This window comes from Dipodomys spectabilis, unplaced genomic scaffold (assembly GCF_019054845.1).
Source record: "Dipodomys spectabilis isolate Male_0828 unplaced genomic scaffold, ASM1905484v1 ptg000108l, whole genome shotgun sequence".
Lineage (NCBI taxonomy): Eukaryota > Metazoa > Chordata > Mammalia > Rodentia > Heteromyidae > Dipodomys > Dipodomys spectabilis.
The window spans coordinates 1,093,337-1,120,983 of record NW_024870785.1 but is presented as its reverse complement, the minus strand read 5'-3'; the positions used below and the strand labels follow the sequence as shown (position 1 = coordinate 1,120,983).

The following is a 27,647-nucleotide window of genomic DNA, read 5'->3' as shown; positions in this document are numbered from 1 at the left end:
AAATGTTCTGTTCCCGTGGCTCAGGTTTCTGTCAGGGAAAGCTAGGTTACTCCACCTTTCATGGAGAGAATGAGGTGTCACCAGAGGAGGGCAGGGATGACACAGGAGGCGGGCAGCAAGGCCCCAGCCGGCCCGGGGCGCCGTGGTTCTGAGCTGCGGGGGAAAAATCACTTCCTGACTGCCGTCAGCAGGCCGACGGTTCACTGCCAGGTGAGTTCTCTCTCTGTTCACACTTCATGTATTTCACACCCCGGCTTGGTTCTGAGGATGCTGCTGCCGTCACTGGATGCAAGTGGCACCCATTTCTCAGATAAGTTCACACACCTGCAGAACAGCCAGGCCTGTACCGGGTGTCAGTCAGCTGGGAGTGACCTGGGCACCGATGGCACTGGCATGGGGTAGAGGTCGGGGGAGAAGAGTACCTGTGAGGCCCTGAACTAGGCCACGCCTGCGTCCCGGTGGCCAGGGGGCGTCCCTAGTGATGGGCACAGGCAGCTGTACTGCACACTAACACTCTACCTGAGTCCGCAGCTGCTTCCATCTGGGCCTCTTCCTCCAGATTCTTTCCGAGGTTGGCACTTCTGCAGTTTGTGCCACTAACGCGGACTTTTTAAGGAGCTCACTCTTAGCTGGTGCCACGTGCACCGCACCTGGGGCCCAGGGTAGGGATGCAGGGTGTGGACCTGCTCTTCCATTCCCTGCTTCTTGGCCCTCCCCAGCGAGCTCACTGACAACCACAACTGGACCCAACCATGAAATTCTACAAGAGCAGCGGTAGTGAGGAAGATGGTCAGAAAGCAACCGTAGCTCAAGGAAAAATAAAATCTTTATGTGAAGAACAGGAGTCTAAGGAAGCAGCCTCCCAGACTGCATTCAGCCTTCCAGGGCAACACAGATCGAGTTAATGATGTCTCCCATGGCTCCGAGGCAAGTCAGAAACGGCAGGGCGCAGGCTAGCAGAGATGCGCTTCCTCGAGCTTGAGGAGGACCCAGAGCCAGGGCTGGGGGCTGGGCTGCCCCCCGCGGCGGGCACCCGCAAGCAGCCATTGCCAGGCCCTCTCCTTGTCTGTTTCCCCACCGGAAATCAATGGCTCCATTTTTTGGTGGTTAAGAGGCTTTGATACTGAAGTAAACTCCAAGGTGCAATGCCAGGAAATGAGGCTTATTAGCACATGCACCACTGAAAAACATCCCAATTCCATTTCACCCCCGGTGTTTATGCTCACCTCAGGAGAGATTAAAGTGAGTCTGTTTAGAAAAAGGAAATTTCCAAAGCCCTTGGGAGAAGAACTGGAGAGGTTTCCTGCTCTAAAAGGGTGGTTAGAGACCGAAGAATTCGCTCAAATTCATGTCCTTTTCCAGATTAATGGTAATTGCTACTTGGATTTAAGTCAATATTTTAGTCAATGAAGATCAATAAAAGACACCGAATTTCCTCTCTGCCACCTTGTTTAGAAACATCTTCTCAATAGAAACCTTCTAGGGAATTATTTAATTTTCTCAACATCATTTTAGTATTTAAAAAAACCTGACTCAAAAATCCTTATGAGCCTTGTGTGAGCTTACTTACACACGGGCACGTGAGCGCTTTCCTATGCACTCAGATTCACTGTAAGTTGTTTTGTGTTAGAGACAGGGTCTGGAGTGCACACACTTCATGCTTTGAGCTCCTGCGTGCTGGATTATAGGAATGTGCCACCACGCTGGCCAATGGGTCAGCTTTGCAGGTGACTGCATAGTGGTCATATTCTTTGGACTGTAAGCTCAGGAAGATTCTCTTTTAAAGCACAGCCACAGTGGACATGGCTTTTGTGTACTCATCTGGCTCCTGACTTACATCAACTTTTTGGGTATATGGTGGTGGGTGTGAAACCCACCCACTTTCAGTAGAAACTGTGCTTCAAATTTTGATCATTTTTCAGCCTAGCAGCATGTAGTGGCATACTACTCCAAGATGCTCGGCAGAGGAAAGCTGCCCTGCTGCTATATTGCCATGAACCTTGAGGACATAATAGGAAGGAAATACACTGGTCACAAAAGATTACCGTTGTGTGATTCTATTTATATGATTTATTTGATGCGACTCAAGTAGCCCCTGGAGACAGAAAGCAGAGTGGTGCTTCCAGGATAGCAGGAGGGAGGTGGAGAGCTTCTACAGTCTCCTCCCTCAAACTCAGAAGTTCTGAGACACTAACTTGAGTCTGTGGCTCACGTGGTAAAGTGCCAGCCTTGAGCAACAAGGCCAAGACCCCGAGTTTGAGCCCAAGAAATGGCACCATAGGAAAAACTGGCACACAAAAACAAATTTATTCTAGAAATAAGTTTCAATATTAAATCCTTTCTTCAGAAACTTCAGTACAGAAAACTGGTTTTAGTATAGTTTCAAGAAACATGAACGTAAAATGCAATCGGGGACACGTGACCATAGCAGAAAAAGAAGAAAAGAAATGGAAGGACCTGGAGTGGCTGCCGGAGCCTGCTGCAATCCCAGGACTCTGAAGGCCAGGCGTGAAGGTCCCGCGTTCAAGGTTAGCTTGAGCTACACAGCAAGGCAAGGTCTGAGGCCAACAGAACCAAAAGCACGGAGGCAGTTCACTCTTCATTTTGCCCGTGTGGTCAGCAAAGCTGTTTGTTTGCCTCTGCTACAGACGGAGCAGCTGACCAAAGTTAGTGCGCTCCCCCTAGCCCAGGGGCTGGCTAAGCACACAGCAGGTCTGAGCGCCAGCGCTCCACGCAGGCCCCGAGGTCTCGCGTTGCGCTCCGTTGCCGCCCTCTGCTGGTACGCGCTGACTTCTTAGGCGGCTGATGCGCGCTGAGAGCTGCGGTCTCCGGACGGCGTGTTTCGGACGGGCGCTGCGTAAAGCCGTGATTGTGGTGTCGGACGCTGTCTGGGCCCCGCTTCCGCCCGCACCGGCGCGGGGGACCGTGTCGGGGCCGGGGCTGGGACCGGGCTCGTCTGGTCAGAACTACTCACCCGCTCACCTCCTCTCCCCGCACGGGCCCTGCACACGGCCCCTCTCCCCGGGAAGCGGGGAGCCCCCGGCGCGGGTGTGTGTGGGGGCCCCGGCGCGGGGGTGTGTGGGGGCCCCGGAGCGGGTGTGTGGGGGGGGGCCCCCGGAGCGGGTGGGGGGGCCCTGGCTTGGGTGTGGGGGGGCCTGGCTTGGGTGTGGGGGCCCTGGCTTGGGTGTGGGGGGCCCTGGCTTGGGTCTGGGGGGGGCCCTGGCTTGGGTGTGGGGGGCCCCGGAGCGGGTGGGGGGGCCCTGGCTTGGGTGTGGGGGGCCCTGGCTTGGGTGTGGGGGGCCCTGGCTTGGGTGTGGGGGGGGCCCTGGCTTGGGTGTGGGGGGGGCCCTGGCTTGGGTGTGGGGGGGCCCTGGCTTGGGTGTGGGGGGGCCTGGCTTGGGTGTGGGGGGGCCCTGGCTTGGGTGTGGGGGCCCTGGCGTGGGTCTGGGGGGGCCTGGCGTGGGTCTGGGGAGGCCTGGCGTGGGTCTGGGGGGCCCTGGCGTGGGTCTGGGGGGGGCCTGGCCTGGGTGTGGGGTGGCCCTGGCCTGGGTGTGGGGGGACCCTGGCCTGGGTGTGGGGGGGGCCTGGCCTGGGTGTGGGGGGGGGCCTGGCCTGGGTGTGGGGGGGGGCCTGGCCTGGGTGTGGGGGGGGCCTGGCCTGGGTGTGGGGGGGGCCTGGCTTGGGTGTGGGGGGGCCCTGGCGTGGGTCTGGGGGGGCCTGGCTTGGGTGTGGGGGGGCCCTGGCCTGGGTCTGGGGGGGGCCCTGGCCTGGGTCTGGGGGGGGCCCTGGCTTGGGTCTGGGGGGGGGCCCTGGCTTGGGTCTGGGGGGCCCTGGCTTGGGTCGGGGGGGGCCCTGGCTTGGGTCTGGGGGGGGCCCTGGCTTGGGTCTGGGGGGGGCCTGGCTTGGGTCTGGGGGGCCCTGGCTTGGGTCTAGGGGGGGGCCCTGGCTTGGGTCTGGGGGGGCCCCCGCGCGGGTGTGGGGGGCCCTGGCTTGGGTCTGGGGGGCCCTGGCTTGGGTCTGGGGGGCCCTGGGTTGGGTCTGGGGGGCCCTGGGTTGGGTCTGGGGCCCCCGGCGCGGGTCTGCGGGCCCCGCGCACCGCTCCGCTCGCTCCCCGTCCCGCAGGAGCAGGCGGCCCTGGAGGCCGGGCAGGCGGCGCCTGGCGCGGGCTGGGCGCGCGCAAGCGCTCGGGGCTGGGCAGGGGCTCTGGGGTCGAGGCTCGCCGGGCTGCCCGAGCCCCGGGTTCGAGTCCTCGGCCCCCCTCGGGCAGGAAGGGCCGGAAGTGGCGCTGTGGCGCCTCGGGCTGAGGAGCTGAGGGCGGCGCCCAGGACCCGGGTTCGAGACCCAGGTCCGAAAACAAGCAAGTGGGGGGGCCCTCGGGTCCGGGGGGAGGCCGCCCGGGGCGCACCCCGCCGCGGCCCCGCACCCCGGCTCCGACGAGCGAGCCGGGCCCGCAAACCCCGCGCGACAGTCGGGACAGAGCCCCCGCCGCCGGCCGGCCCCGGCTGAACGCGGCTCCCGTCGCGGTCCGTAGACGCGCGCCCCGCCCCCGTGGGGCCTCGGCTGCGCCGGTCGGGGAAGAAGAGCCGCGGGCGTCTACCGCGTTGCCCGCAGCGTGGTGTCTGAGGGGCGCGGTCCGCCCGCCACCGGCTGCCCCGTCAGGCGGCCGCTGGACAGCCCTGGGGTCCTGATTTTGAAAAGCGCAGCGGACCAATCAGAGGCGGGCGCCGCGGGCGCTGCCGTTTGACTGTGCGGGGCCGGGGCCGGAGCGCGTCCGCGGCGTCCGCGCGGAGCCGGGCGGGGCGGGAGCCGGGCGGGAGCCGGGCCGGGCGGGGCGGCTCGGGGTCGGCGCAGGAGCTGGGCCGCCGCGCTGCGGCCTGCCAGACGCGGTGACGGCGGCCACCAGCCCGGGCGGGGACCGGGACCGCGAGGCCGCTGAGCAGCCGGCGGCGGGGCGCGGGGCGCGGGCTGGGCCCGGGGGCGGGCGGGGAAGAGGATGGCTGGAAGTGGCCGGAAGTGGTGAGAGGCTGCGCCGGCCTCGGTGACCGGAAGAGGCCGGAAGGGGGTGCAGACAGGAAGGGAGGCCGGAAGGAAAGTGCAGACAGGAAGGGAGGCCGGAAGGGGGTGCAGACAGGAAGGGAGGCCGGAAGGAAAGTGCAGACAGGAAGGGAGGCCGGAAGGGCGTGCAGACAGGAAGGGAGGCCGGAAGGGCGTGCAGACAGGAAGGGAGGCCGGAAGGGCGTGCAGACAGGAAGGGAGGCCGGAAGGAAAGTGCAGACAGGAAGGGAGGTTCAGACCGGAAGGGAGGCCGGAAGGGAGGTGCAAACAGGGAGAGAGACGGGAAGGGAGGCCGGAGGGAGGTGCAGACCGGGAGGTTTAGACAGGGAGGCCGGGGGGCGGCGGGGCCGGGATGTGGGACCCCGGGCTGGTCCGGCTGGCGCTGGCGCAGCAGCTGCGGGCCGCCTACGGCATCAAGGTCAAGGGCGGCCGCGGGCCGGGCGAGCGCCGGAGGCGCGGGGCGGCGGCAGCGGCGGTAAGTGGGGCCTCGGCCGGGCCGGCCCTGCGCTTGGTGAACTCTCATCTCTGTCGGCCCCTGGGCTTGAGCCCGGGGCTGGGCGCTGCCCCTCCGCTCCCCGGCCCAAGGCCGGCGCTACCGCAGGAGCCACGGCGCCACTTCCCGGTTCCCGGCGGTTCCCGCCTGGCTGGCTTTGAACCGCGGCCCGCCCCGCTCTGGGAGCTGAGCCTCCCGACCGGGCGGCTGGCGAGGGGTGGGCAGCCTGTGGAGACCCCGGCCCCGCCTGGCTGGGGGCCGTGGCCTTTCCAACCCAGTCGGCGTGCCGCAGGCACCGTGCCCACCGGGGAGAGCAGCGGCCTGCTGCTGGGCCCGGCGCGTGGACACAGGCCTGGCAGCCTGCGGGGAGCCGGGCCCTGCCTGGGGCAGGCCTCCCCACGCCCTGCAGCCTGCGGGGAGCCGGGCCCTGCCTGGGGCAGGCCTCCCCACGCCCGGGCCCTGCCTGGCGCAGGCCTCCCCACGCCCCGGGCCCTGCCTGGGACAGGCCTCCTCACACCCTGCAGCCTGCGGGGAGCCGGGCCCTGCCTGGGGCAGGCCTCCCCACGCCCTGCAGCCTGCGGGGAGCCGGGCCCTGCCTGGGGCAGGCCTCCCCACGCCCGGGCCCTGCCTGGGGCAGGCCTCCCCACGCCCGGGCCCTGCCTGGGGCAGGCCTCCCCACGCCCGGGCCCTGCCTGGCGCAGGCTTCCCCACGCCCGGGCCCTGCCTGGCGCAGGCCTCCCCACGCCCGGGCAGCCCGCGGATGAGCCCACGCCCAGCCTGGGGCAGGCCTCCCCACGCCTGGGGCAGGCCCGCTGTACTGAGCTACCTCTTAGCCGAGCCACTCCTTTGATAAATGAGAAAGGAGTGCCTGACAGCTTTTGGTGAGGTGTTGGTGGTGGAGGTCAGGGGGTTTTGAGGATGGTTTAATACCGTGTGTGCACCACCAAGAATGTAGTTGTGAAAAATAAAGTGCCCATAAGGCACTTGCTTGAAGTGTAAGTGCTTACTTTACTGGTACAGGGCAACAAAAACTAACAATTAGCTTGCATGGCTTTTTAATAGTTTATATTTCTGGAGGAAAAAAAGGATTTAGTGGTGAAAACTACTTAAAATAATTCCCATACACTTGACAACTTTTAAATTTTAGAGGAATTGTTTGCTGTTTGCAAATTAGTAATATGCATTTATTCTATACTTAAGCATTACTGTGGGTAATCCTGAGTTTCCCATATCTAGTTGAACATGGATTTTTAACTGTTGAACTGGAAAAGCTAACACTTGGGTGGATTTCCTGACATCCCTTCCGTTTCAGTCCTGTTCCACATTTAAATTTGTTGCTTACTCAGTTTCACAAGCTTCTCTGTCCCTTCCTGTAAAGTGGTATTTACGTGTTGGAGATGCAGCTCTGTGGGAGGAGGCTTGGCTGGTGTGTGTAAGGCCCTCTTGCCACAAGTGTAATGGTATTTATGTTGTCTTCCCTTGGATTTTATAGGGGATTTAAGAAAGATCAGGTCAGCAGGTAAGCAGCAGCACAGGCCTGTCAGATGTGACTTCAGAAAACACTTACCATCTGTCTGCGTTCTCATTGATGGTTGTATTGTGGAAGTTCAGCTCGAAACACTAATTGCATTAAACACCAATTGTATTAGTGTTTATAGTCTAATGGAGAAATACAGATTATTCTGTTCTAAGTGTGTGACCTACCTAATGAGATGGGTAATTTGAAGATGGATTTATTTTATTTTTGGTAGTATTAGGGTTTGAACTTAGGGTCTTATTTTTTTTGGGGGGTCCGGTCGTGGGACCTGAACTTTGGGCCTGGGCGCTGTCCCTCAGCATTTCAGCTCAAGGCTAGCACTCTACCACTTGAGCCACAACGCCACTTCCAGCTTTTTTCTTTTTGCTTATGTGGTGCTGAGGAATCGAACCCAGGGCCTCAGGCATGCAAGCCACCTTCCCAGCCCCGAACTTAGGGTCTTATACTTGCTGGGCTGGCTTGCTTGCCTGGTGTTCCTACCCACATGAGTTATGTCTCTATCCCTGCTTCTTGCTGGTTATTTTGGGGATGGAGTGTCATGGACTTCTCTGCCTGTACTAACTTCAGATTACAAATCTCCAGATCTCTCCTCCTGAGTAGTTAGGATTAAAGTATAAGCCACAGGTACCTGACTGGAAATTGCTTCTTAGGCCTGGTGTTAGCTAATAGTAATTCTTGAGGGTCTGTTTGTTTTTGGTGCTGGTCCTGAGACTTAAACTCAGGGCCTGGGAACTGTCCTAGTGTAGTTTGCTCAGGGATAGTGCTTTGTCCACCACCTGAGCCACAACTTCACTTCTTGCTTTTTTTGGTGGTTAATTGGAGATAAGAGTCTCATGGACTTTTCTTCCTGGGTTGAAAGTATTATAAACCTTAAAGAAAAGACTAATGCTTTTCTACTACATAAAATTCAAAATGCAATTTTATGAGATTACATTATAATGACCGAGTGGCTGGGCATAGTGGTGCATGCCTGTTATCATCACAGCTGCTTAGGAGGTAAAGGCTCATGGCCCAAAGTTGGTGCAAGAACTTACCCAGAAACACACTAAAAGCAAAAATTATTAAGGACAATGGCTCAAGTGTGGAGCACTCAGCTAGCAAACATGAGGCTCTGAGTTCTTTGACTTCGAATGTTTTATTTTGTCCAATGTTGACAATTTATGCCTACTTTTGGTAAAATACTGAGTTTGTCATTTCAGGGTAAAATATTTGGAGTTCCTGTTCGTGCGCTGCCCCATTCTGTTGTACCAGAATATGGAAACATTCCAAGGTAAGCAGAACTGGAAGTGCATCCTGTCAGCCTGCCTGTAGGGGGCTTAGAAAGAAACAGTTGGTGGATCACACACAGGTTCCAAGCTAGCAAATTACTGTATTTCTTTTTTTTTTTTTTTAGCAATCATTAATTTAATATTTATTATCTAACTACATTATAAAAATAATACCAATGACATTCTAAAAATATTTTTCCTTTAATATTGAAAACAAATCAGGATTCTTGAAGGAATTTGAAATATAAATTTTGAATTTTTTAAAAAGAAGGCAAAACAAAGGAGGAGGCTACAATGCTTGATAAGAAATGTACTCATTATTTTGCCCATGTAATTGTAACCCCTCTGTACAGTTTTTTCACAATAAAAAAATAAAAAATAATAAAAAAATAAAAAGGCAAAACATATAACAAAAACTACTGTTCTCACAGTTCAGAGTCAATATCAAAGTACTAATATTATTCTGTTTTTATTCCATAATTTTTATAAAAATGAGGTAAAACTAATTTAGTGTTTAAAATTTTTCATGAACACTTATCTATATCATTAAAAGTCTTTGAATATATAATTTTAATGATTTTATATATTAGAATACATCCATGTATCATAATTTTATTGCTTATTTTTTGTCTTTCTCTTTTTTTAGCCATTCAACAAATCAGTTTATAAGTACAATGCATCATGATTGATACTACCCCTTTCATTATGTTCCCCCTTCTTCCCAAACCAACCCTTCCCCTCAATATTTGTAGTTTCAGAGGCTATGCATTGAATATTCTGACTTCATTCTCCCTCCTTCCTCTCTTCATGTCTAATCCCCCTTTTCTTGATCTCCTCCCACACATTTCAAGTACTAGCCTTCTGGCATTCATTTTGTTGGACTGTGAGTTATTTTTCCCTAAGGAATTATATACTATTTGAATTCTCCCCTGCATACATTCTACTTCAGTTAATATGTTTGTGTATAATAGCTGTATTTTGATTTTATTTATTTTTAATAAGTTTTTTAAATTGTGAAGATACTGTACAGAGGTGTTACAGTTACATGAACAAGGTAACGAGTACATTTCTTTTTTTTTTTTAATTTAATTTAATTTTATTTGTGAACATACTGTACAGAGGAGTTACAGTTACATGGGCAGGATAATGCGTACATTTCTTACCAAGCATTGCAGCCTCCTCCTTTGTTTACCCTTCACATCCCTTCCCAGCCTCCCCCCCTAATCCCAATCCTTCTCCTTCCCCCCCCCCGAAATTACTGTATTTCTTAACATTAGCTAATGTAAAAGTACAAACTAGAACTTGTACATCATTTCAGTATACAATTTGTGCTTTTCAGGATTTGAATTTTAGTATCCAGTAATGAGTAAATGTTAAAAATCAATTTTTTGTTATTTGTGTCATACTGAAGCTTGAACTCAGTGCTTGGGTATTGTCCCTGAGTTCTTTTGCTCACGGCTAGTGTGCTATGACTTTTAACCACAGCTGCACATCTGGCTTTTTGGTACTTAATTGGAGATAAGAGTCTCACCAACTTCCCTGCCTGGGCTGGCTTTAAACAGTGATCCTCACGCTGAAGCCTCCTAAGTGGCTAGGATTGCAGGTGTAGCCCAGCTACTGTTCATATATGGGAGGGGGGGGGCTTGATTTTCCCATAGTAGAAACCAACCTGTATTAACTTCAACATTAGGAATCACAAAATCTTAAAGCTAGGAATGACTAAATTTTTATTACCATTTCTTGGTTCTTTAAAAAAAAAAATATATGGTTGGGTATTGGTAGCACACTCATGTAGTCCTAGCTATTTAGGAGGCTGATATCTGTGGATCACGATTCAAAGTCAGCATGAGGAGGAAAGTCTATGAGACTCCTATCTCCAGTTAATCACCCAAAAGCTGTTAGTAGAGTTGTGGCTTGATAGAGCACTAGCTTTGAGCAAAGTAGCTCAGGGATAGCACTCAGGTTCTGAGTTCAAGCCCCAGGACTAGAACCAAAAAATAACAAAAATCCATCCAACCCTCCGTGTGCAGGGGTGGCTTGACGCTCAGCCGTCATGCACCGGTATAGCTAGATCATCTGTTTACCTGACCTATATTTTGATTTGGGGGGAGTACAAGCTGTTAAATGTATATGTCTCTAAAGCTAACATTGGTTAAGGTTGTTGTTTAGAGTTTTTAAAAAATGAGTATGTGCCTCTTAAGTGTGAGCAAGATTGTAAGGCCTGGGATGTATCCTCTTTTTCTGAGTAATAGTGTTGAGGTGAGGGAAACTTACTTTTGGGAAAATGCAGTAGATGGTAGCTATTTGAGGCTATGTGTGCTCTCTGCGGTCAGTCTGGCAAGTAGACGTCAGGTAAAGAGAAGCCAGAGGAGCTCGGGAAGGAGCTGCTAGGGAGGTAATAGGAGATTGACTCAGATGGGTCAAGCATCATACAGAATGAGTGAACCGTGGATTTGGCACAGCAGTGTCCAGGGCCGGCCTTAGTGGGAGTGGTGTCGTTTGAGTATTGAGAGCAAATATGATTGGAGAGAGGTGAGTGAAGGCCCGCCCGGTGCATGTGGGTGAGGCCAGGAACAGCCTTGTGCTGTGACAGAAGCAGAGCCAGGAGTAGTATTGATTCCAGAGGAAGCTGGGCCTCATAAGAGTGTAGGAAGCAAGGAGGACCCTGAAAGGAAGCTATCAGGAGGGCTACAGGGACTGGGACCTGGTGCTTGTCTGCCGGGGGTCCCGCCACAGGGAAAGGTTTCTCTTGCAGCTTTCTTGTGGATGCCTGCACATCTTTGGAAGCCCACATTCACACTGAAGGACTGTTCAGGAAATCAGGATCTGTTATTCGTCTAAAAGCACTAAAGGTAAGCATACCCCTGGGCTACATATTTCATTTGTACCATTTTCTGATTGGGTTCTTGATGACTGAGATGTTTCGAACTTCATTGATAGAAATTGAGTTTACAAGTAGCTTTTATTCCTGGCAGAAAGAATCTTTTTTTTTTTTTTTTCCCCTGAAGAAATTCTGTGTCGTTTATATACTGCTTTCAAAGTTTACAGAGGACTTTCAAAATTCATTGTTTTTATTCCTATAAAGTTATATATTAAAATTTTCTGTTTTAGCTGTATAGAAAGGAGTAATGCATATAGAAATACGTGAAGAGAAACTTAGGAAAGAAAGCTTGTTAGTTGCAGATAATGGTTCCGTTATTTGCAATAAGCACTATGTCTGAGGCCTGCTTGCACTGTCTCATTCATTTCAGAGCAGAGTGGATCGTGGCGATGAAGGCAGCCTGTCTTCCGCACTGCCGTGTGATGTCGCAGGGCTCCTCAAGCAGTTTCTCAGGGAGCTGCCTGAGCCCATCCTCCCAGCTGATTTGCATGAAGCACTTTTCAGAGCTCAGCAGTTGGGAACAGAGGAGAAGAATAAAGCTACATTGTTGCTCTCCTGTCTTATGACCGATCATACAGTTGATATCCTGAGATACTTCTTTAGCTTTCTCAGGAATGTTTCTCTTAGGTAAGTGGTAATTAAAAAGCCTTGAGAATGACTTTAATTTCCCAACTTCCTAAAGATGTACTGCTGTAGGACATTATTGATGTCATTGTATAAGTGACATTTATTTGGAACGGAAATTTTGCTAAGGAGTTATTTTCTTACTATGTATAAGAATTATAGCCTGTATATTTTATTTATATAATTTAAGAAACAAATTATTTAATGTCTTTACCTAGAGTTAGTGTAAAAATGCCTTAATGACATAATTTATAAATTTAACTGTGGCTACTGTTCACTGTGTGTTGCTTTTTATGTTTTTGCTATTAGTGAGCATATTTTACATATACTTACTTTACATATACTTGCTACCTTTTTATGATTAAAATTCAATAAATGTTCAGTTTGTGTGAAGGAGTCCATGTGAACTCTGATTGGCATAGTTTTTGTGGATCATATTTAAGTGCAGAGAGGCCATGTGTTTTTGGTTGGTTCCTGTGTTTTTTCTGTTACTTTGTTCTGTGTTGCTGGGACTCAGCAGGACTGTGCATTGTAGGCAAGCTCTACCACTGAGCTTTACTCCTAGTGTTATGCCTTTTTCTTTAAGCCAGTTGTGTAGATGAACAGAGGGATAAGTTATTTTGACCTGTGTATAACTGATAAAGATGTCAGTGTAGTGTTCTTGATAGTGTTAGTTTAACTTTCTGTGCTTTTACCTTTTCTCCATCCTTAAAGAGCCAGTGAGAATAAGATGGATAGCAGCAACCTTGCTGTCATATTTGCACCAAATCTTCTTCAGACAAATGAAGGGCATGAGAAGATGTCTGCTAACACGGAAAAAAAGCTACGATTACAGGCTGCAGTAGTACAGACTCTTATTGATTATGCACCTGACATTGGTAAGGTGTAGCTACACTATTGAGTAGTGGGATTTATTGGAATGAGGGCAGTCCCAGCTGCAAATGAACTATGAATGTAGCTGGTAGGAAGTTGGCATATTACTTCTGCACACATTTTAGGGGAATGAGGAAGGGTAATAGTTATCTTTCAACCATTTTCATTAAGGGCGTGTACCAGACTTCATCCTAGAAAAGATGCCAGCTATGTTGGGAATTGATGGTCTGTGTGCTACTCCGTTACTGGAAGGTTTTGAAGAAGGTGAATGTGAAACTCCTGGTGAATGCAAGAGGAAACGGAGGCAGAGTGTGGGAGGTACGTGATCATCTCACTTAAGCAAGGTATTGATTTGCTTTTATCTACCTGTCCTTTAAGCATAAATAACCATAGCTCTCTATGTGCCTTTTGATGCTTATGGCATAGTTAGAAAAATTAGATATGGGCATGTTAAAAGATTCTAATATTAAGCTGGTGCCTGTGGCTCACACCTATAATCCCTGTACTCAGGAGGTGGAGATGTGGGGATCTAGATTCAGAACCAGCCAGAGCAGCAAAGTCTGTGAGATTTTTTTGTTTGTCCTGGGGCTTGAACTCGGCTCTTCAGCTCAGGGCCAGTGCTCTACCGCTTAAGCCACAGTGCCACTTCCAGTTTTCTAGTGGTTTATTGGAGATAAGAGTCTCACAAACTTTCCTGCCTGGGCTGGCTTTGGATTTGGACTGTGATCCTCAGATCTCAGCCTCCTGCATAGTTAGGATTACATGCGTGAGCCTCTGGCACCTGGCTGTGAGACTCTTTATCTCCAATTAACCACCAAAAAATTGGAAGTGCAGCTGTGGCTCAAGTAGTAGTATGCACAAAAGCTTAGGACAGTGCCCAGGCCCAGAGTCCAAGCTCTGGGACTAATACATACACAAAAAAGTCTTTAGCTCATCTGGAGGTTTTAAGACTATTAATAGCATTGATAGGTAAAGGTTATATTTTAATTGATTATGTGATTTTATGTACCTTGCATTTCAGATTTTGTTAATGGAGCCCTCAATAAACTTAAATATAACAGAACACCTTCTATTACACCTCAACAGGATAGAACTGGTATGTGTTTGTTAGATATATATCTAATTCAAAGACAACTATGGTAATTTATAAAAAAAAAAATTAGAAAAATAGTTACCTGACTTATTTTAGTTAATTAACCAAGTTGAGTTTAATCAAAGCCAAGTGTTTTCCATGGAGGTATTGTACTGTGTATATACTGTTGCATGATATTGCTAATTACATTGGTCAAATTGAACCTAAGATGTAAGATGGTTTAGTCTTTTGCCACATTTTAATTTTTTAAATCATTATCTTTACGTAGTTCTATTTAATGTTGTTAATCATTTTCAGTTTGGATGTAATTTCAATGCTGTTGAACTTGTAAATATAACCTCATTTTGTCTTAGAGCCAGGAATTTATTGTTACATGTTCTATTTTATCCTGTGCCTGTCAGGTTATCAGACAACAAAACCTCCATTTTTTTCTGTAGTAAAGAAATGAACTGTAAGTCTCAGTTGTAATGAGAAGCAAACAGATCAGTCTTGGTTTCAACATCTTGAGTATAATTTCTTTCCTCGTGTTAGTATTCTTTAAATAATTGCAGAGTATTTAGTCATATGACGTGTTTGACAATGGAAATATATCTCCTGCATTTTTGCTATCTCTAAGTAATAGCTTTATAATTGAGAAAAGCTTTTGTATTTTACCAACTCTGGGAGAAACAATAATTGGTTTTTGTTTTCAGCTCAGCTCTCTGTATCACCAGTGATTTTTACACCAAGTGCTAAACGCAAATTGCCAGTAGATTCTTCCCATGGCTGCTCGAGTAAGAAAAGGAAGTCCATCAAGCACAGTTTTAACTTTGAGCTGTTGCCGAGCAACCTCTTCAGTAGCAGTTCTACACCCGTATCAGGTAGCAAACAGAACTTAAGAAATGGAGTCATAAACAGTAAAGATAAATTTCTGTTCTTAGCAATGAGCTATTTCAAATTATTACCACTCTTAAGAGCCAACATTTTATTTTGTGTTTTATCAAATCTGAATGTTTGTAAGATCTACTGAAGATAGTTTTAATAGGGGTGTGTGTGTGTGTGTGTGTGTGTGTGTGTGTGTGTGTGTGTGTGTGTGTGTGTGTGTGTGTGTGTGTGTTAGCCATGTCTATTGAAAGTGAAGAGAAATAACTCATGAAGAGTTTGTCTTCTGCAGATAATGGTGCCACTCAGGCTTTATGTTACTTTAATCCTACCTTCATTACATCTGGACCCATAACTGATCACTTCTGAATACAGTGGTTATTACCACTGTTTTAGTTTTTAGTTTTAGTTGACTGTACATGGTAATTACATATTTATGGGGAACCGTGTGGTGTTTCAGTATGTGTATATTTGACCAGCACAGGAAGTTTCATGTTACTCCTGACATTTTACCAGTTCTTAGTTTGGAGATTATTTAGAACCCTCTCCATTAGCTATTTTTATTTATTTATTTTGGATGCTGGTCATGGGGCTTGAACTCAGGGCCTGAGGGTAGTCACTGAGCTTTTGTGTTCAAGACTAGTGTTCTACCACTTTTGAAGTATAGCTCCACTTCTGGCTTTTTTGGTGGTTAATTAGAAATAAAACGCTCACAGACATTCCTATCTGGACTGGCTTTGGACTGTGATCCTCAGACCTTAGCCTCCTGAGTAAGTGGAATTACAAGGGTGAGCCACCAGTACCCTAAACCCAAGTTTCTGTTACTGTAGGCTTAGATTTAATTGATTTTCTTAGCATGTGCAGTATATAGCAATTGCTCATATAAACTTGATGATTAAACACGAAAATCTAAGCCCAGGGTCCCCTCCATCTTCTGTCTGCCTCATAAACCGTGTGTGTGAGTGTGTGTGTGTGTGTGTTGAAAGTTTTATTTTGAGCCCAGTGCTGAGCTAGGACCCCTTCTTCCCCAAAATGTTTTCTTTTGTCTATGTTATTTGAAGGTTAGTGCTTCTTGTTGAAGTTGACCTGAACCAGTACTTCTTGCTACTCACTGAAGTGTAAGAACTCTGATGTTTCCATCTACAGTTCTGTCTGTAGTCAGAGATTCTAGACTTAAACTCCCTAAAAGTAACAGTGGTTTCTCAGTGCTTCCTAATAATGTTCTTACAGTTAGGAACATTTTACCTGCCTTTGCTTGTTAGCATGTTAGCATTACAACAAAGAATGACCCTTTGCTTCCTCCTCTAATTGTTCTTCACAATGGATGAATTTTACTATTATTCAGTTATTAAAAAGTTCAACAATACTTCCATTACTTTTTTTTTTTGGGGGGGTCGGTTGTGGGGCTTGAACTCTGGGCCTGCGCGCTGTCCCTCAGCTCTTCAGCTCAAAGCGAGCGCTCTACCACTTGAGCTACAGCGCCACTTCCGGTTTTCTGGTGGTTTATTGGAGATAGGAGTCTCACGGTCTCTCCTGCCCGGGCTGGCTTTGAACCGTGATCCTCAGAGCTCAGCCTCCTGAGTAGCTAGGATTACAGGCGTGAGCCACCAGCGCCTGGCTTTCCATTACTTTTAATTAACCTTTTTTGTTGTTGCTGATCATGGGGCTTGAACTCTGGGCCTCAATTCTTCAGCTCAAGGCTAACACTCTACCACTTGAGCTACAGCGCCACTTCCGGTTTTTTTGGTGGTTTATTGGAGATAAGAGTCCCACAGACTTTCCTTCCCCGGACTGGCTTTGAACCGCGATCCTCAGATCTCAGCCTCCTAAGTAGCTAGAATTACAGGCGTGAGCCACCAGTGCCCAGCCTTAACCATTTTTATTTGACTGTACTTTCTCATTCAAAGCAAATTCCATCTGTAAGATTGAAAATAGATGGATTTTTAAGTTTGAGTTTGGCGTTTTTTTCTCAGTTTATAGAGGCAGCAAAATGAATCTGCAGTCACCATGGTAGCTGTTTATGGCTTTCTCTTTTATGTGATAGTTTATCATTCTGACTGTGCCTCCTTAGGACACATTCTTAGGACAACCAGCCTGTAGCCAAGGACGAAATACCTGTGTCACGTTGTGGGTGTTATGTCTCTAAAGTCACTGTGGTGGTTATAGTTTTTTCTGTTTTCATGACCTGAAAACCCAAGAATATCTATTTGAAGAGCTTTCTGAGTTTCTGTGTTTGTTGCGTATATAGTAGAATCGGAGCAAGCCTTTGTTGATAATTTTCACTTTTTGCACACTAAATTGCTATAGTTGATTTCATGTTATAAATGCTGTCAAACAGTTTAATTTTGCTCTGTTGTAACCACAGGTTTGTTCTGAAACATAGCAGATGCAAAGTTGCAAATGATGACTCATTCTTACTGATAGTTTTGTTTTAAAATATATTCCAGATTCAGGTGGACAGCATTGACTGGCAGATACATTTTGAATAATCAGATTCCAAATTGTCAGTTTATTTTCTATAATAGCATTTACTAGTATTTTGTACCAGATAATGTATTGGAAATTCCTTGTATATTCACAGTGGTATTTATTTTCATCACAGTGTCTGTCTTCAGAGTATAAAACCGTTTGTCCAGTATGTTTGAGCCTATTTTCTTCTTCAAATGACTACAAAGGTCCAAGCCCAGTACTGCTTGCTTAACCTTTATTTGGTAATTAAAGAGTAAGAAATCAGTACCTTTTTTTACTTGACCTTGGTCTTCAACCGGAAATTGTGTTTTTTCACTTTTGCTTTGAGGTGTCAATAAACACTTTACATCCAAGTGCCACTGTTGCTGTTTTACACTTTGACAGTCCCCATGGTAATATGTGTGGTTATGCTTTACAGTTCACTTTGATACAAGCCCAGAGGGGTCATCTCAAAGTTCCATCTCTCCTGTAGCCATGAGTGGAAACGGTTTGATGAGTACAGATGTGCTGAGGCGGAGTAAAAGGATTGCAAACAAAAGACTTTGCAGGTAATCTAGCTCCCATCTGTTCTAATTATAGATGCGTACTTAGAGACTGAGATCATACTGAAATAGGGATCTTGATTAGATATTTTGTTATTCTACCAAGAATCATGTTGAATCATCATTTTTAAATAATCTTTTGGTCTTTATGTTCTTACTAATCTAGTGCCTTTCATATACCAACCAAGGGAAAAACTTTCTAATTTGAGTGTTTTGCTTACTTAAAATCTTCATATTATTGATGTAATTTTAAGTTTTCCTGCTACTTTTAAAAGCTGGAAGTGATTGACTCACTTTTATGATAAACTATTTTATATGCAAACATAACGTGCTCATAATTTAGTTTAAAAAATGTGCTGGCCAGGCCCTGGTGCCTCATGCTTGTAATCTCGGCTACTCAGGAGACTGAGATCTGAGGATCATGGCTCGAAGCCAGCCAGGCCAGGCAGATCTGCAAAACTCTCGCCTCCAATTAACCACCAGAAAACCGGAAGTGGTAGAGCACTACCTAGACTTGAGCAGAAGAGCTCGGGGACAGAACCCCGTCCCTGAGTTCAAGCCCAGACTGATAAAAACATTGTGCTGCAGGTGTGACCAAGTGGTAGAGTTTCTTCTTACCAAGTATGAAGCCCTGCATTCAAACCCCAGTGCTGAAAAGGATCACTCAATTATTAGCAGCAATAGGAGTTGCTATAGGAGTTCTCAAATTCCATTTTATAATATGTTATAAACTGACATTTTAAATTCCACTTTTTTAGGGTAGAATCTGGAAAAGCAGGCTGTTTCTCTCCTAAAATCAATCGTAAGGAAAAAGTTCGAAGATCTCTTCGTTTGAAATTTAGTCTGGGGAAAAGCAGCAGAGATGCCGTAAGTGTTACACACACCTCATAGATCTGATAGCACACTCTATGGTGTATTAGCCATAGTACTGGAGGCTTGTTACTAAAAGACCCTTTCAGCCCTCCCTCTGCTCCGGCTATCTCCACTCTTTATAGCCACACCCCTTTCCCAGCACGGCCCTAGAACTGCCCTCGTCTAGGTTGCCCGTGAATCCAGGATTGCTCAAAGCAGCGTGCGTCCTTACTGGATCAGACCTGCTAGCAATCACGGGTCCTCTGTGCTGGTCTCCCCTTGCCCCCTCACCATTGCCTTGGCTTCCGCCGAAGCTCCTCGTCAGTACACCGAGGTCTGTGGCCTTGGCAAAAACAGCACAAAAGCTTACTCTTTTAATTAAATAATGCAAGGCTATTTTTAAGTTGTACCTCAAAATATCAGGAATATTTGTGTTTATTTTGTTTTCCCAGTGAAGTATGTTTTTATGTCAGCTTTTGATTTCAAAACCCACAGAGTTCTATTTGGTTTGAACCTTTTGAATTAACTAGAATTACTTTTTACAACATTGTCATCTTTTCTTTTCTGCACAGAATGGGTGTTCTGGTGTCAACAGATCCGAGCATGTTGGTCGGCGACTTGCAAATCAACCAAGTTTAAAAACTAGGATCGAATCTGTAAAAACAGGTCTACTTTTTAGCCCAGATATTGGTGAAAGATTACCAAAGAAAGGTACCCTCGTATATGATATGTTAGAATTTTGCCCCAAAATCCTGCTTTAGTTGTTTCTTTAATGGTAAAACATATTAAATAATCTGCTGTTTTTAGAAGTTAGAAAAAGTTCCTGCTTCATAGGGAAAAATACTTAAATTGACAGCATATTTTTCCATCAACAATTGGAAGGTGCTTATAAATTAAATAGATGGTTGACATTTTTATATTATGTCTTCACACATCTTTAATTTTCTGAAGTGTAAATGCTTAATACTCTTACTTGCCATGTGTGGATAGTATTTCAAAACTAGAGATATAAAGTATTAAAAGCACTGAACCTACTTCATTTTAGGTCCTAAAAAGATCAGTAAGTCTGAGGAAAACTTACTAACTCCAGAGCAAATGGATGGAACAAGTTACCGGATGTCTTGGACAGGACCCAGTAATTTGAGTTTTCAAGAAATGGATGTAAATGAAGTGTCTCCAACAATGGCAAATCCTGAGGTGGAGAACTTTTCTTTGGAGCCCAGCGTCACGATTGAAAAGTTACCTGCTCCGTCATGTGAACTCAGGCCTTCTGCTCTGCAGGGCCGGCCTGTGGGCAGCGCCTTGGCGAGCTCCCTCAGTGGGGATGAAAACAGTGTCACCTCAGAAACGGTGGTGAAAATTCAGAGAGCGTTTTCTGAGTCCGGAAGTCATCTTCATGCACTGATAAGTCACAGACGGTCATCAGTGACTACAGAGGAGGAAGTAAAGTTAACCGAAACATTGTACATAGAAAGTAGCCCGGAGAGAAGCCTGTGTGAAGCTGATGATGTGACTGTGCGAGAGTCAGAAGAAAAGTATGGAAACGGTAGTGGTAAAGACAAAAATTATTCTTCAGAAGTAGATGGCTTACCCCATCAAAGTGAAACACTTGGAAAAGAAGCCGTCGTGGGGTGGGAGTCAGCTCAGATGAGGGTAGAAGATGAGGTTCATTCAGATATGCCAAAAGATCATCTAAGCCAACAGCTCCCCAGTCGTGAGCAGGTCCCGGAACAGCAGTCCCCAGGGAACGGTCAGACAACAGAGGCGAAGGACAGCGAGAAAGAGAGTGAAGACAAGAAATCTGCAGCTTCCAGCCCAGCTGAGGCTCAGCCCTCTTCCTCACAGCAGAGTATGTGCGGGGTTTTGGGCCAGTCAAAGCCTAAGCCTGTGGGACCTGCTAAACAGCGTGCTCCGGTAGAAAGCTGTGACGGGACTGTTTGTGAACTCTTGCAAATGACAGAGCCTGGGAAGGTTTCAGACCACATACAGTGGTTTAATAAGCTGTCTTTAAATGAGCCGAATAGAACAAAAGTGAAGTCACCTCTGAAGTTTCAGCGTACACCTGTCCGCCAGTCTGTTCGAAGAATTAATTCTCTGTTAGAATATAACAGACAGCCTGGTAGGCAGAAGCTGGTCATCCCTTGGGATGCAGCTTCGCCCCTGGTCAAGTCTGTGAGCTGTGACAGTGCCCTTCCCTGCCACACAGGGGGGCCGTCAGCAGAGTCCTCTACTTCAGATACTCGCTCAGCTCCTCAGGACCCCAGGGCCTCATCGTGTGAATGGTCGGGTATTGACGGGATTTCAAAGTCGAGCACAGGGCTACCTTCCAGATCTTTTTCAAAACTAAGGAGACACCCAGAGTCTGTGAATGCTACTCTTCAGCCTAGAGTCTTTAAACAGGAAGTTGTATCTGATGGCCAAATTAAGATTCCCTTGGATGATCTGACTAATCATGATATTTTAAGATCTGGTGTAAATAACAAGGGCTTTCCTCCTGGGATAAAAACAAGGGTCCTCAGGAAACCCTCGGAAAGAGAAAGGGTCTGGTACAAAGGATCTCCAAAACATCCTATTGGAAAGGCTCAGCTGTTACCAACAAGTAGACCTGTGGACTTGTGACTGGCATGTGTACCTGTCGTCAGTGTAAATAAAATTAGTGACTTGCAGGGCAGTGGACATGTTAGTTTGTAGCTCAGGGTGACTTTATGTAGTAAATTTTCCTTGAAACTTAATTTTTACCACAGGAACACTTTGAAATTCCATATTTGTGCATATGACTTTTTTCTTAATGATGGCAGTCTTTTAAACTTAATTTTCCTGCAGTCTCTTAAAGCGGAGGTTACCCTTTACTCTCTTCAACAAATCACTGTCTTGATTTACAAACACCTCTGCAAGTGATAATTTTTATTGTACAAACGATAGGAAGAATCGTGCAATTAAACCTATGGCTTGATTTTCCTCCAAGTCAGAGAAGGTTTCTGAAACAAATGTTCCTACATAAAGGGGAAGAGAGGGTTAGCCTCCCCGATCTTAGGTCTTGAATTACCTTAGTGTTTCTTGAATACCAAACTCCTTAGAAATGAGTTGCTCGGATGGTGCCCCGTGCGCGTCTGGTACCTTGTGTGGACTTGACCAGGGGTAGGGACTCAGTCCCGTGGTACCCTGCGGGTGTTGATTCTTGAAGCCATGCTGTTTTCAAAGGTCATCTGGGCCAATGCATGTGTGTCTGTTATACCCAATATGGAACTGAACTAAGAAGAATGGGGTTAAAGAAATGCAGGTGGCCTTCCCCTTGAGGATGCTTGGTTTTAACGTTTGGATGCTTGATGAATGTGTCTTCCTTTTACTTGGATTAAAAGCCGGATGTTTTATCTTGTGTGTACGTGGTCGGTCTTTAACACATGTGGAAGAGACCTGCCCAGAGTGGCTTCACACGCTGGGCCACTGAGTACAGGCGCTGGGCCTGGCTGTGTGCAGTTGGCCTGTTTCTCAGGGCCCAGGGCCCTGGCTGGGACCCCGAGGCCGGGCCCCGCCCAGCCTCCACGCTCCGCCTGGGCCCCGCCCCCGGGGAGGCAGGCCCCGCCCAGCCTCCAAGCTACGCCCGGGTCCCGCCCCCGGGGAGGCAGGCCCCGCCCAGCCTCCAAGCTACGCCCGGGTCCCGCCCCCGGGGAGGCAGGCCCCGCCCAGCCTCCAAGCTCCGCCTGGGTCCCGCCCCCGGGGAGGCAGGCCCCGCCCAGCCTCCAAGCTCCGCCTGGGTCCCGCCCCCGGGGAGGCAGGCCCCGCCCAGCCTCCAAGCTCCGCCTGGGTCCCGCCCCCGGGGAGGCAGGCCCCGCCCAGCCTCCAAGCTCCGCCTGGGTCCCGCCCGGGCCCCGCCCAGACGCTGTATGTTCTGAGAAGGTGCTTCACCGGGCGAGGGCCGACTCCCGAAGAGACCAGCCCAGCCTGCGGAGAGAGAACGGTCACGGCCAACCCCTGGCTCCTCCCGCGGGCAGGGACAAAGGGAGCACGGCAGGGGCGGGCGGCCTCCTGGGGGCGGGGCCAGGTGCGGAGTGCCGGGCCGAGGGGCGTGGCTTAGCCGTAGAGGCCAGGCTGGGGGCGGGGCTCCTCGGGGGCGGGGCTCGGCGCCGGGCGGGGCCTGCGCGGAGGGCGGGGCTGACGCAGGAGCTGTCCAGCACCGAGGCCCAGGCCGCCGCGGCGCCGAGCTCTGGTGAGTCCCGCGGGGCTGCGTCCGCGGCCTGTGCCGGGTCGGACGGAGGAGAGGCGGAGGGGAGGCCCGAGGGCCGCGGCCGCCAGCTCACGCTGACCCCCAGCGGGCCGGGCCGCTTCCGCGGTGCGGGCGGCGGGCGGGCGGGGACGGGCCTGCAACGGCCATCCATCCTGAGCAAGCGCTGCGGGCGCGGGCGGGGCGAGAGCGACGCCCTCCGCTGCTCCCCCTCCTCCCATCCCCCCTCCGCTGCTCCCCCTCCTCCTCCCATCCCCCCTCCGCTGCTCCCCCTCCTCCTCCCATCCCCCCTCCGCTGCTCCCCCTCCTCCTCCCATCCCCCCTCCGCTGCTCCCCCTCCTCCTCCCATCCCCCCTCCGCTGCTCCCCCTCCTCCTCCCATCCCCCCTCCGCTGCTCCCCCTCCTCCTCCCATCCCCCCTCCGCTGCTCCCCCTCCTCCCATCCCCCCTCCGCTGCTCCCCCTCCTGCCATCCCCCCTCCGCTGCTCCCCCTCCTCCCATCCCCCCTCCGCTGCTCCCCCTCCTCCTCCCATCCCCCCTCCGCTGCTCCCCCTCCTCCCATCCCCCCTCCGCTGCTCCCCCTCCTCCCATCCCCCCTCCGCTGCTCCCCCTCCTGCCATCCCCCCTCCGCTGCTCCCCCTCCTCCTCCCATCCCCTCTCCGCTGCTCCCCCTCCTCCTCCCATCCCCCCTCCGGTGCTCCCCCTCCTCCTCCCATCCCCCCTCCGCTGCTCCCCCTCCTCCTCCCATCCCCCCTCCGGTGCTCCCCCTCCTCCTCCCATCCCCCCTCCGCTGCTCCCCCTCCTCCTCCCATCCCCCCTCCGCTGCTCCCCCTCCTCCCATCCCCCTCCGCTGCTCCCCCTCCTCCTCCCATCCCCCCTCCGCTGCTCCCCCTCCTCCTCCCATCCCCCCTCCGCTGCTCCCCCTCCTCCTCCCATCCCCCCTCCGCTGCTCCCCCTCCTCCTCCCATCCCCCCTCCGGTGCTCCCCCTCCTCCTCCCATCCCCCCTCCGCCGCTCCCCCTCCTCCTCCCATCCCCCCTCCGGTGCTCCCCCTCCTCCTCCCATCCCCCCTCCGCTGCTCCCCCTCCTCCTCCCATCCCCCCTCCGCTGCTCCCCCTCCTCCTCCCATCCCCCCTCCGCTGCTCCCCCTCCTCCTCCCATCCCCCCTCCGCTGCTCCCCCTCCTCCTCCCATCCCCCCTCCGCTGCTCCCCCTCCTCCCATCCCCCCTCCGCTGCTCCCCCTCCTGCCATCCCCCCTCCGCTGCTCCCCCTCCTCCTCCCATCCCCCTCCGCTGCTCCCCCTCCTCCCATCCCCCCTCCGCTGCTCCCCCTCCTCCCATCCCCCCTCCGCTGCTCCCCCTCCTCCTCCCATCCCCCTCCGCTGCTCCCCCTCCTCCCATCCCCCCTCCGGTGCTCCCCCTCCTCCCATCCCCCCTCCGCTGCTCCCCCTCCTCCCATCCCCACTCCGGTGCTCCCCCTCCTCTCATTCCCCCCCTCCAGGCACAGGGCCTCGCTGCTTTTTGATGGGAGTTGTCACACACAGCCCCACAGCCCCACTGCACTCCTGCTCTGCAGCAGAGGAAGCCCAAGGGCTTGGCCAAGCGCCCCAGGCAGGGCTGAGGGAGCACCAGCACCCGCCAGACAGGGCCAGGCCTCTGGGGTCTCAGGCGCTCTGGTTGTTGGCCGGGTAGAGATGCTCTCCATCACCACCCCTAGACATTTTCCTAACTCCCTCCCGTTAGCCTTCTCCTCCCTCCATGGGAGTTCCGAAGACGTCACCCTCTCCAAACTGAAGCGGTTTTGTGTTTGTGCGTGAGGGAGAGGAGGGGCTTGTGCGGGTCCTGAACAGTGTGGGTGGCATTGTCTTCCTGCCCCGCTGCCCAGCGCGGGCGCCCAGAGGGCTCTGCCTGCCGGGCTGCTGTTGCTGACCATCCCCCCAGGGACTCCTCCCTGCGCTCTCTTTTGGGTGGTCCTCCAACCACAGCCCCTGGTGGCATTCACGCTGCGGTTCACCCTCACTGGTTGTGGCCATTTGCTATAGATTGAGGCTTTTTCCTCCCCTCCGAAGGTTAAAAATGGCGTCCAGGATGGTCCCCACTGTGCTCTCGGGACTGCTGCTCTGGCTGGCGATTGGAGATGTCCCAGCACTGGCCCACAGCCCACGGACCCCGGACCGAGTCTCAGAAGCAGATGTGCAGCGGCTGCTCCACGGCGTCATGGAGCAGCTGGGCATTGCCAGACCCCGCGTAGAGTACGCGGCTCACCAGGCCATGAACCTCGTGGGCCCCCAGAGCATCGAAGGTACTTCTCCATCCTGTGTGATGCTGTGTTTTCTTTGTTTTTCCTTCCTGTCTGGCTCCAGGGGCACATACATTCACAGGCCCACCCGGGGGTGAGCCCATCTCTGTCCTGAGTTTTCCTAAGTTCCTAAGTTTCTGGCAGTGTGCTTGTAACTTTCATTAGGAAGCTGTATTTCATTTGTTCGTTGTTTAATAATCTATAAGGAGGATTTAGCCTCTGGGGTGACTAAGAAAATGCTTGCTTGAAAAAGTAAAGAAAAATGCAAACATTCCCTGAATTTCCACAAGACACACGCATACCAAGTACTATTCACTACCCAAGTGGACTGGCTGTGGTGATGTCCTAAAAGGGTTCCCTGGGTCCATGAATCTTGTTGCTCTGCACTTGCCCTTTCTGTCTTGTTGCTCGTCGTTTTCTGTAACTGAGTAAAGTGGTCTCTGAGACTGTCATGCACTTAGGATAGCGTTTGATTTCAGGAGTAGACTACACAAATAACTGGAAGCAGCAGACATGCTCCCTAGTGGAGAGCCTGGGTTGAGACACACCAGAAAGTGCTTCCTGCCCTTCTCTTAGTGAGAATCGCCGTCCTTGTGAGCACTGGCTGGCTGCCTGTATTTGAGCACACCTGTCCATTTCAGAGCAGTTTGATGGAGATGGGAAAGGCTTGCCTGTGGACAGCTGCCCAGCCGTTGTCATGGAGAAGCGCTCCGAGTTTCCGTCCACACGCAGGCCTGATCTGCTGTGCTGGAAAGGAATGACGTCAAGGCCTGTGTTGATCAGGGCCTTGTTCTGGTTCAGTGCTCAGTCTGGGGTACAGGGAGTGCAGGGCGCAGGGCAGCACACCCCGGGAGTCAAGGCTGGGCGTGGGAGGGGCGGGTCGCAAAGAGCTGACTGGTGGTACAGGTGCGCGCACTGCTGCCATGGAGACAGCCAGAGGCTGCGGAGCGGGGGAGGAAATGCTGCTGCTGTGTGTGTGTGTGCCCGTCCTGGTTTGACTCAGAGCCTGGGTGCTCTCCTGGAACTTCTTTTTGCTCAAGGCTAGTGCTCTACCACATGAGCCATAGTGCCACTTCTGGCACTATGAGTAGTTTATTAGAGACGAGTCTTTCCTGCCTGGGCTGGCTTCAAACCACAATCCTTCTGAATAGTGTAGCTAGGATGACTGGCGTGAGCCACTGGCGCCCATCAGGAAGTACTTCTTTGAAGAAGTAACATTTGGCCAGGGGTTTTTGAGTTTACTCAGGAAATCCTCAAGGAACCACAATGGATGGCGTGGTAAAATGGACAGGTGTGGTGGCGTGTACCTGTTTTCCCAGCTACCAGGGGGGTGTATGTAGGAGGCTCACAGTCCTGGCCTGGCCCTGGTGACAGTACAAGAGCCTGTCTGAAAAGGAAAGGAAAGCAGAGAGGACTGTGGGAACTTGGCTCAAGTGGTAGAGCACCTGCTCGGAAGGTGGCAGGTCCTGAGCCTGAACTCAATGTCATCAAAATAAAGACATGGTTTTTCTAGTTCACCCTCGTGGTAAGGTGCTACGTACAGGCAGCAGTCTCAAGCCTCCCTTCTCCATGTCTTCATCCATGAACATGGACTTGTGTTTCAATCTCGGTTGCTATAGAACAAATTTAGCCCCTAAGCCGGGCGCCAGTGGCTCACGCCTGCCATCCTAGCTACTAAGGAGGCTGAGATCTGAGGATCACGGTTCAAAACCAGCCTGGGCAGGAAAGGCCGTGAGACTCTTATCTCCAGTAAGCCACCAGAAAATTGGAAGTGGCGCTCTGGCTCACACATAGAGCGCTCGCCTTGAGCTGAGGAGCTGAGGGACAGTGCCCAGGCCCAGAGTTCAAACCCCATGACTGACCAAAAAACCAACAACCAAAACAAAACAAATTAACACAATACCCATTACCACCAGTCAGAAGTTGTCCAGAGTCTTGCTGGGCTGTCTTTGGGCCTTGGACAGAGATGCAGCCTCTGCTGGCCTTGGGTCTTCGGAGGTCATGAAGGTTCTGGGCTGATTTCTGCTTCTAGCTGTTGCGGGGCTGAGATCCCTTTTCCTTAGAGACCCCCAGGGCTCCCCTTGAGCGCGTGCAGCGGCTCTTGTGAGGTTATAGAGTAATGCAAACCAAACACCAGTAAATGCAGCTCCTCAGGCCAGCGTGCCCTGTCCCTGCAGCAGGAGGCTGACCCTTGACGGCCAGGTTGCCATGTGGCCGTGGGTGTGACTGTTCCTGCACACTAAGGGCAGGTAATGATGCAGGGCGTGGCAGATTGGAGTCGTGGGAGTCATCTCAGAGCTCTGCTCTTACCGCTTGGGTGACCCCAGCAGGGATAAAACTGCAAAGACAATGGGGAGGAAAGGCACGGAATTCGAATTTACCTAGATTCAGCTGCCTACATCATCATTTCTTAGTAGCGCGGCCTTTTAGCTGACTTTTAAACTACTCCTGTGTGCTTCTGTTCAGCTTAAATTTAGTGATAGGCAGACAGTATTCCAACACAGAGAAGCAAAAATAGTTTTACAGATAAGACTGTACTGTGTGAAATAATTTCTCAACAAACCATCACTATCATCATCAC

General features: G+C 50.7%; 2 protein-coding genes across 2 annotated transcripts in view; both read left to right on the top strand.

Moving 5' to 3' along the window:
- Nucleotides 1–4,981: 4,981 nt before the first annotated feature.
- Nucleotides 4,982–21,919, top strand: LOC122114421 (rho GTPase-activating protein 11A-like). Its single transcript, XM_042687584.1, has 12 exons — nucleotides 4,982–5,530; nucleotides 8,285–8,355; nucleotides 11,109–11,205; nucleotides 11,605–11,861; nucleotides 12,573–12,736; nucleotides 12,903–13,049; nucleotides 13,753–13,827; nucleotides 14,517–14,684; nucleotides 17,573–17,702; nucleotides 18,455–18,563; nucleotides 19,121–19,259; nucleotides 19,594–21,919. The coding sequence occupies exons 1-12, from the start codon at nucleotides 5,408–5,410 to the stop codon at nucleotides 21,165–21,167; spliced, it is 3,054 nt and encodes a 1,017-aa protein (XP_042543518.1). The 5' UTR covers nucleotides 4,982–5,407; the 3' UTR covers nucleotides 21,168–21,919.
- A 765-nt stretch (nucleotides 21,920–22,684) lies between these two features.
- LOC122114422 (neuroendocrine protein 7B2) overlaps nucleotides 22,685–27,647 on the top strand; it is a 42,518-nt gene continuing 37,555 nt past the window's right edge. Inside the window, exons 1-2 of the mRNA XM_042687585.1 lie at nucleotides 22,685–22,755; nucleotides 24,837–25,069. Of these exons, the coding sequence (XP_042543519.1) occupies nucleotides 24,844–25,069 (226 nt within the window). The 5' untranslated portion in view covers nucleotides 22,685–22,755; nucleotides 24,837–24,843. The remainder of the gene's footprint in view (nucleotides 22,756–24,836; nucleotides 25,070–27,647) is intronic.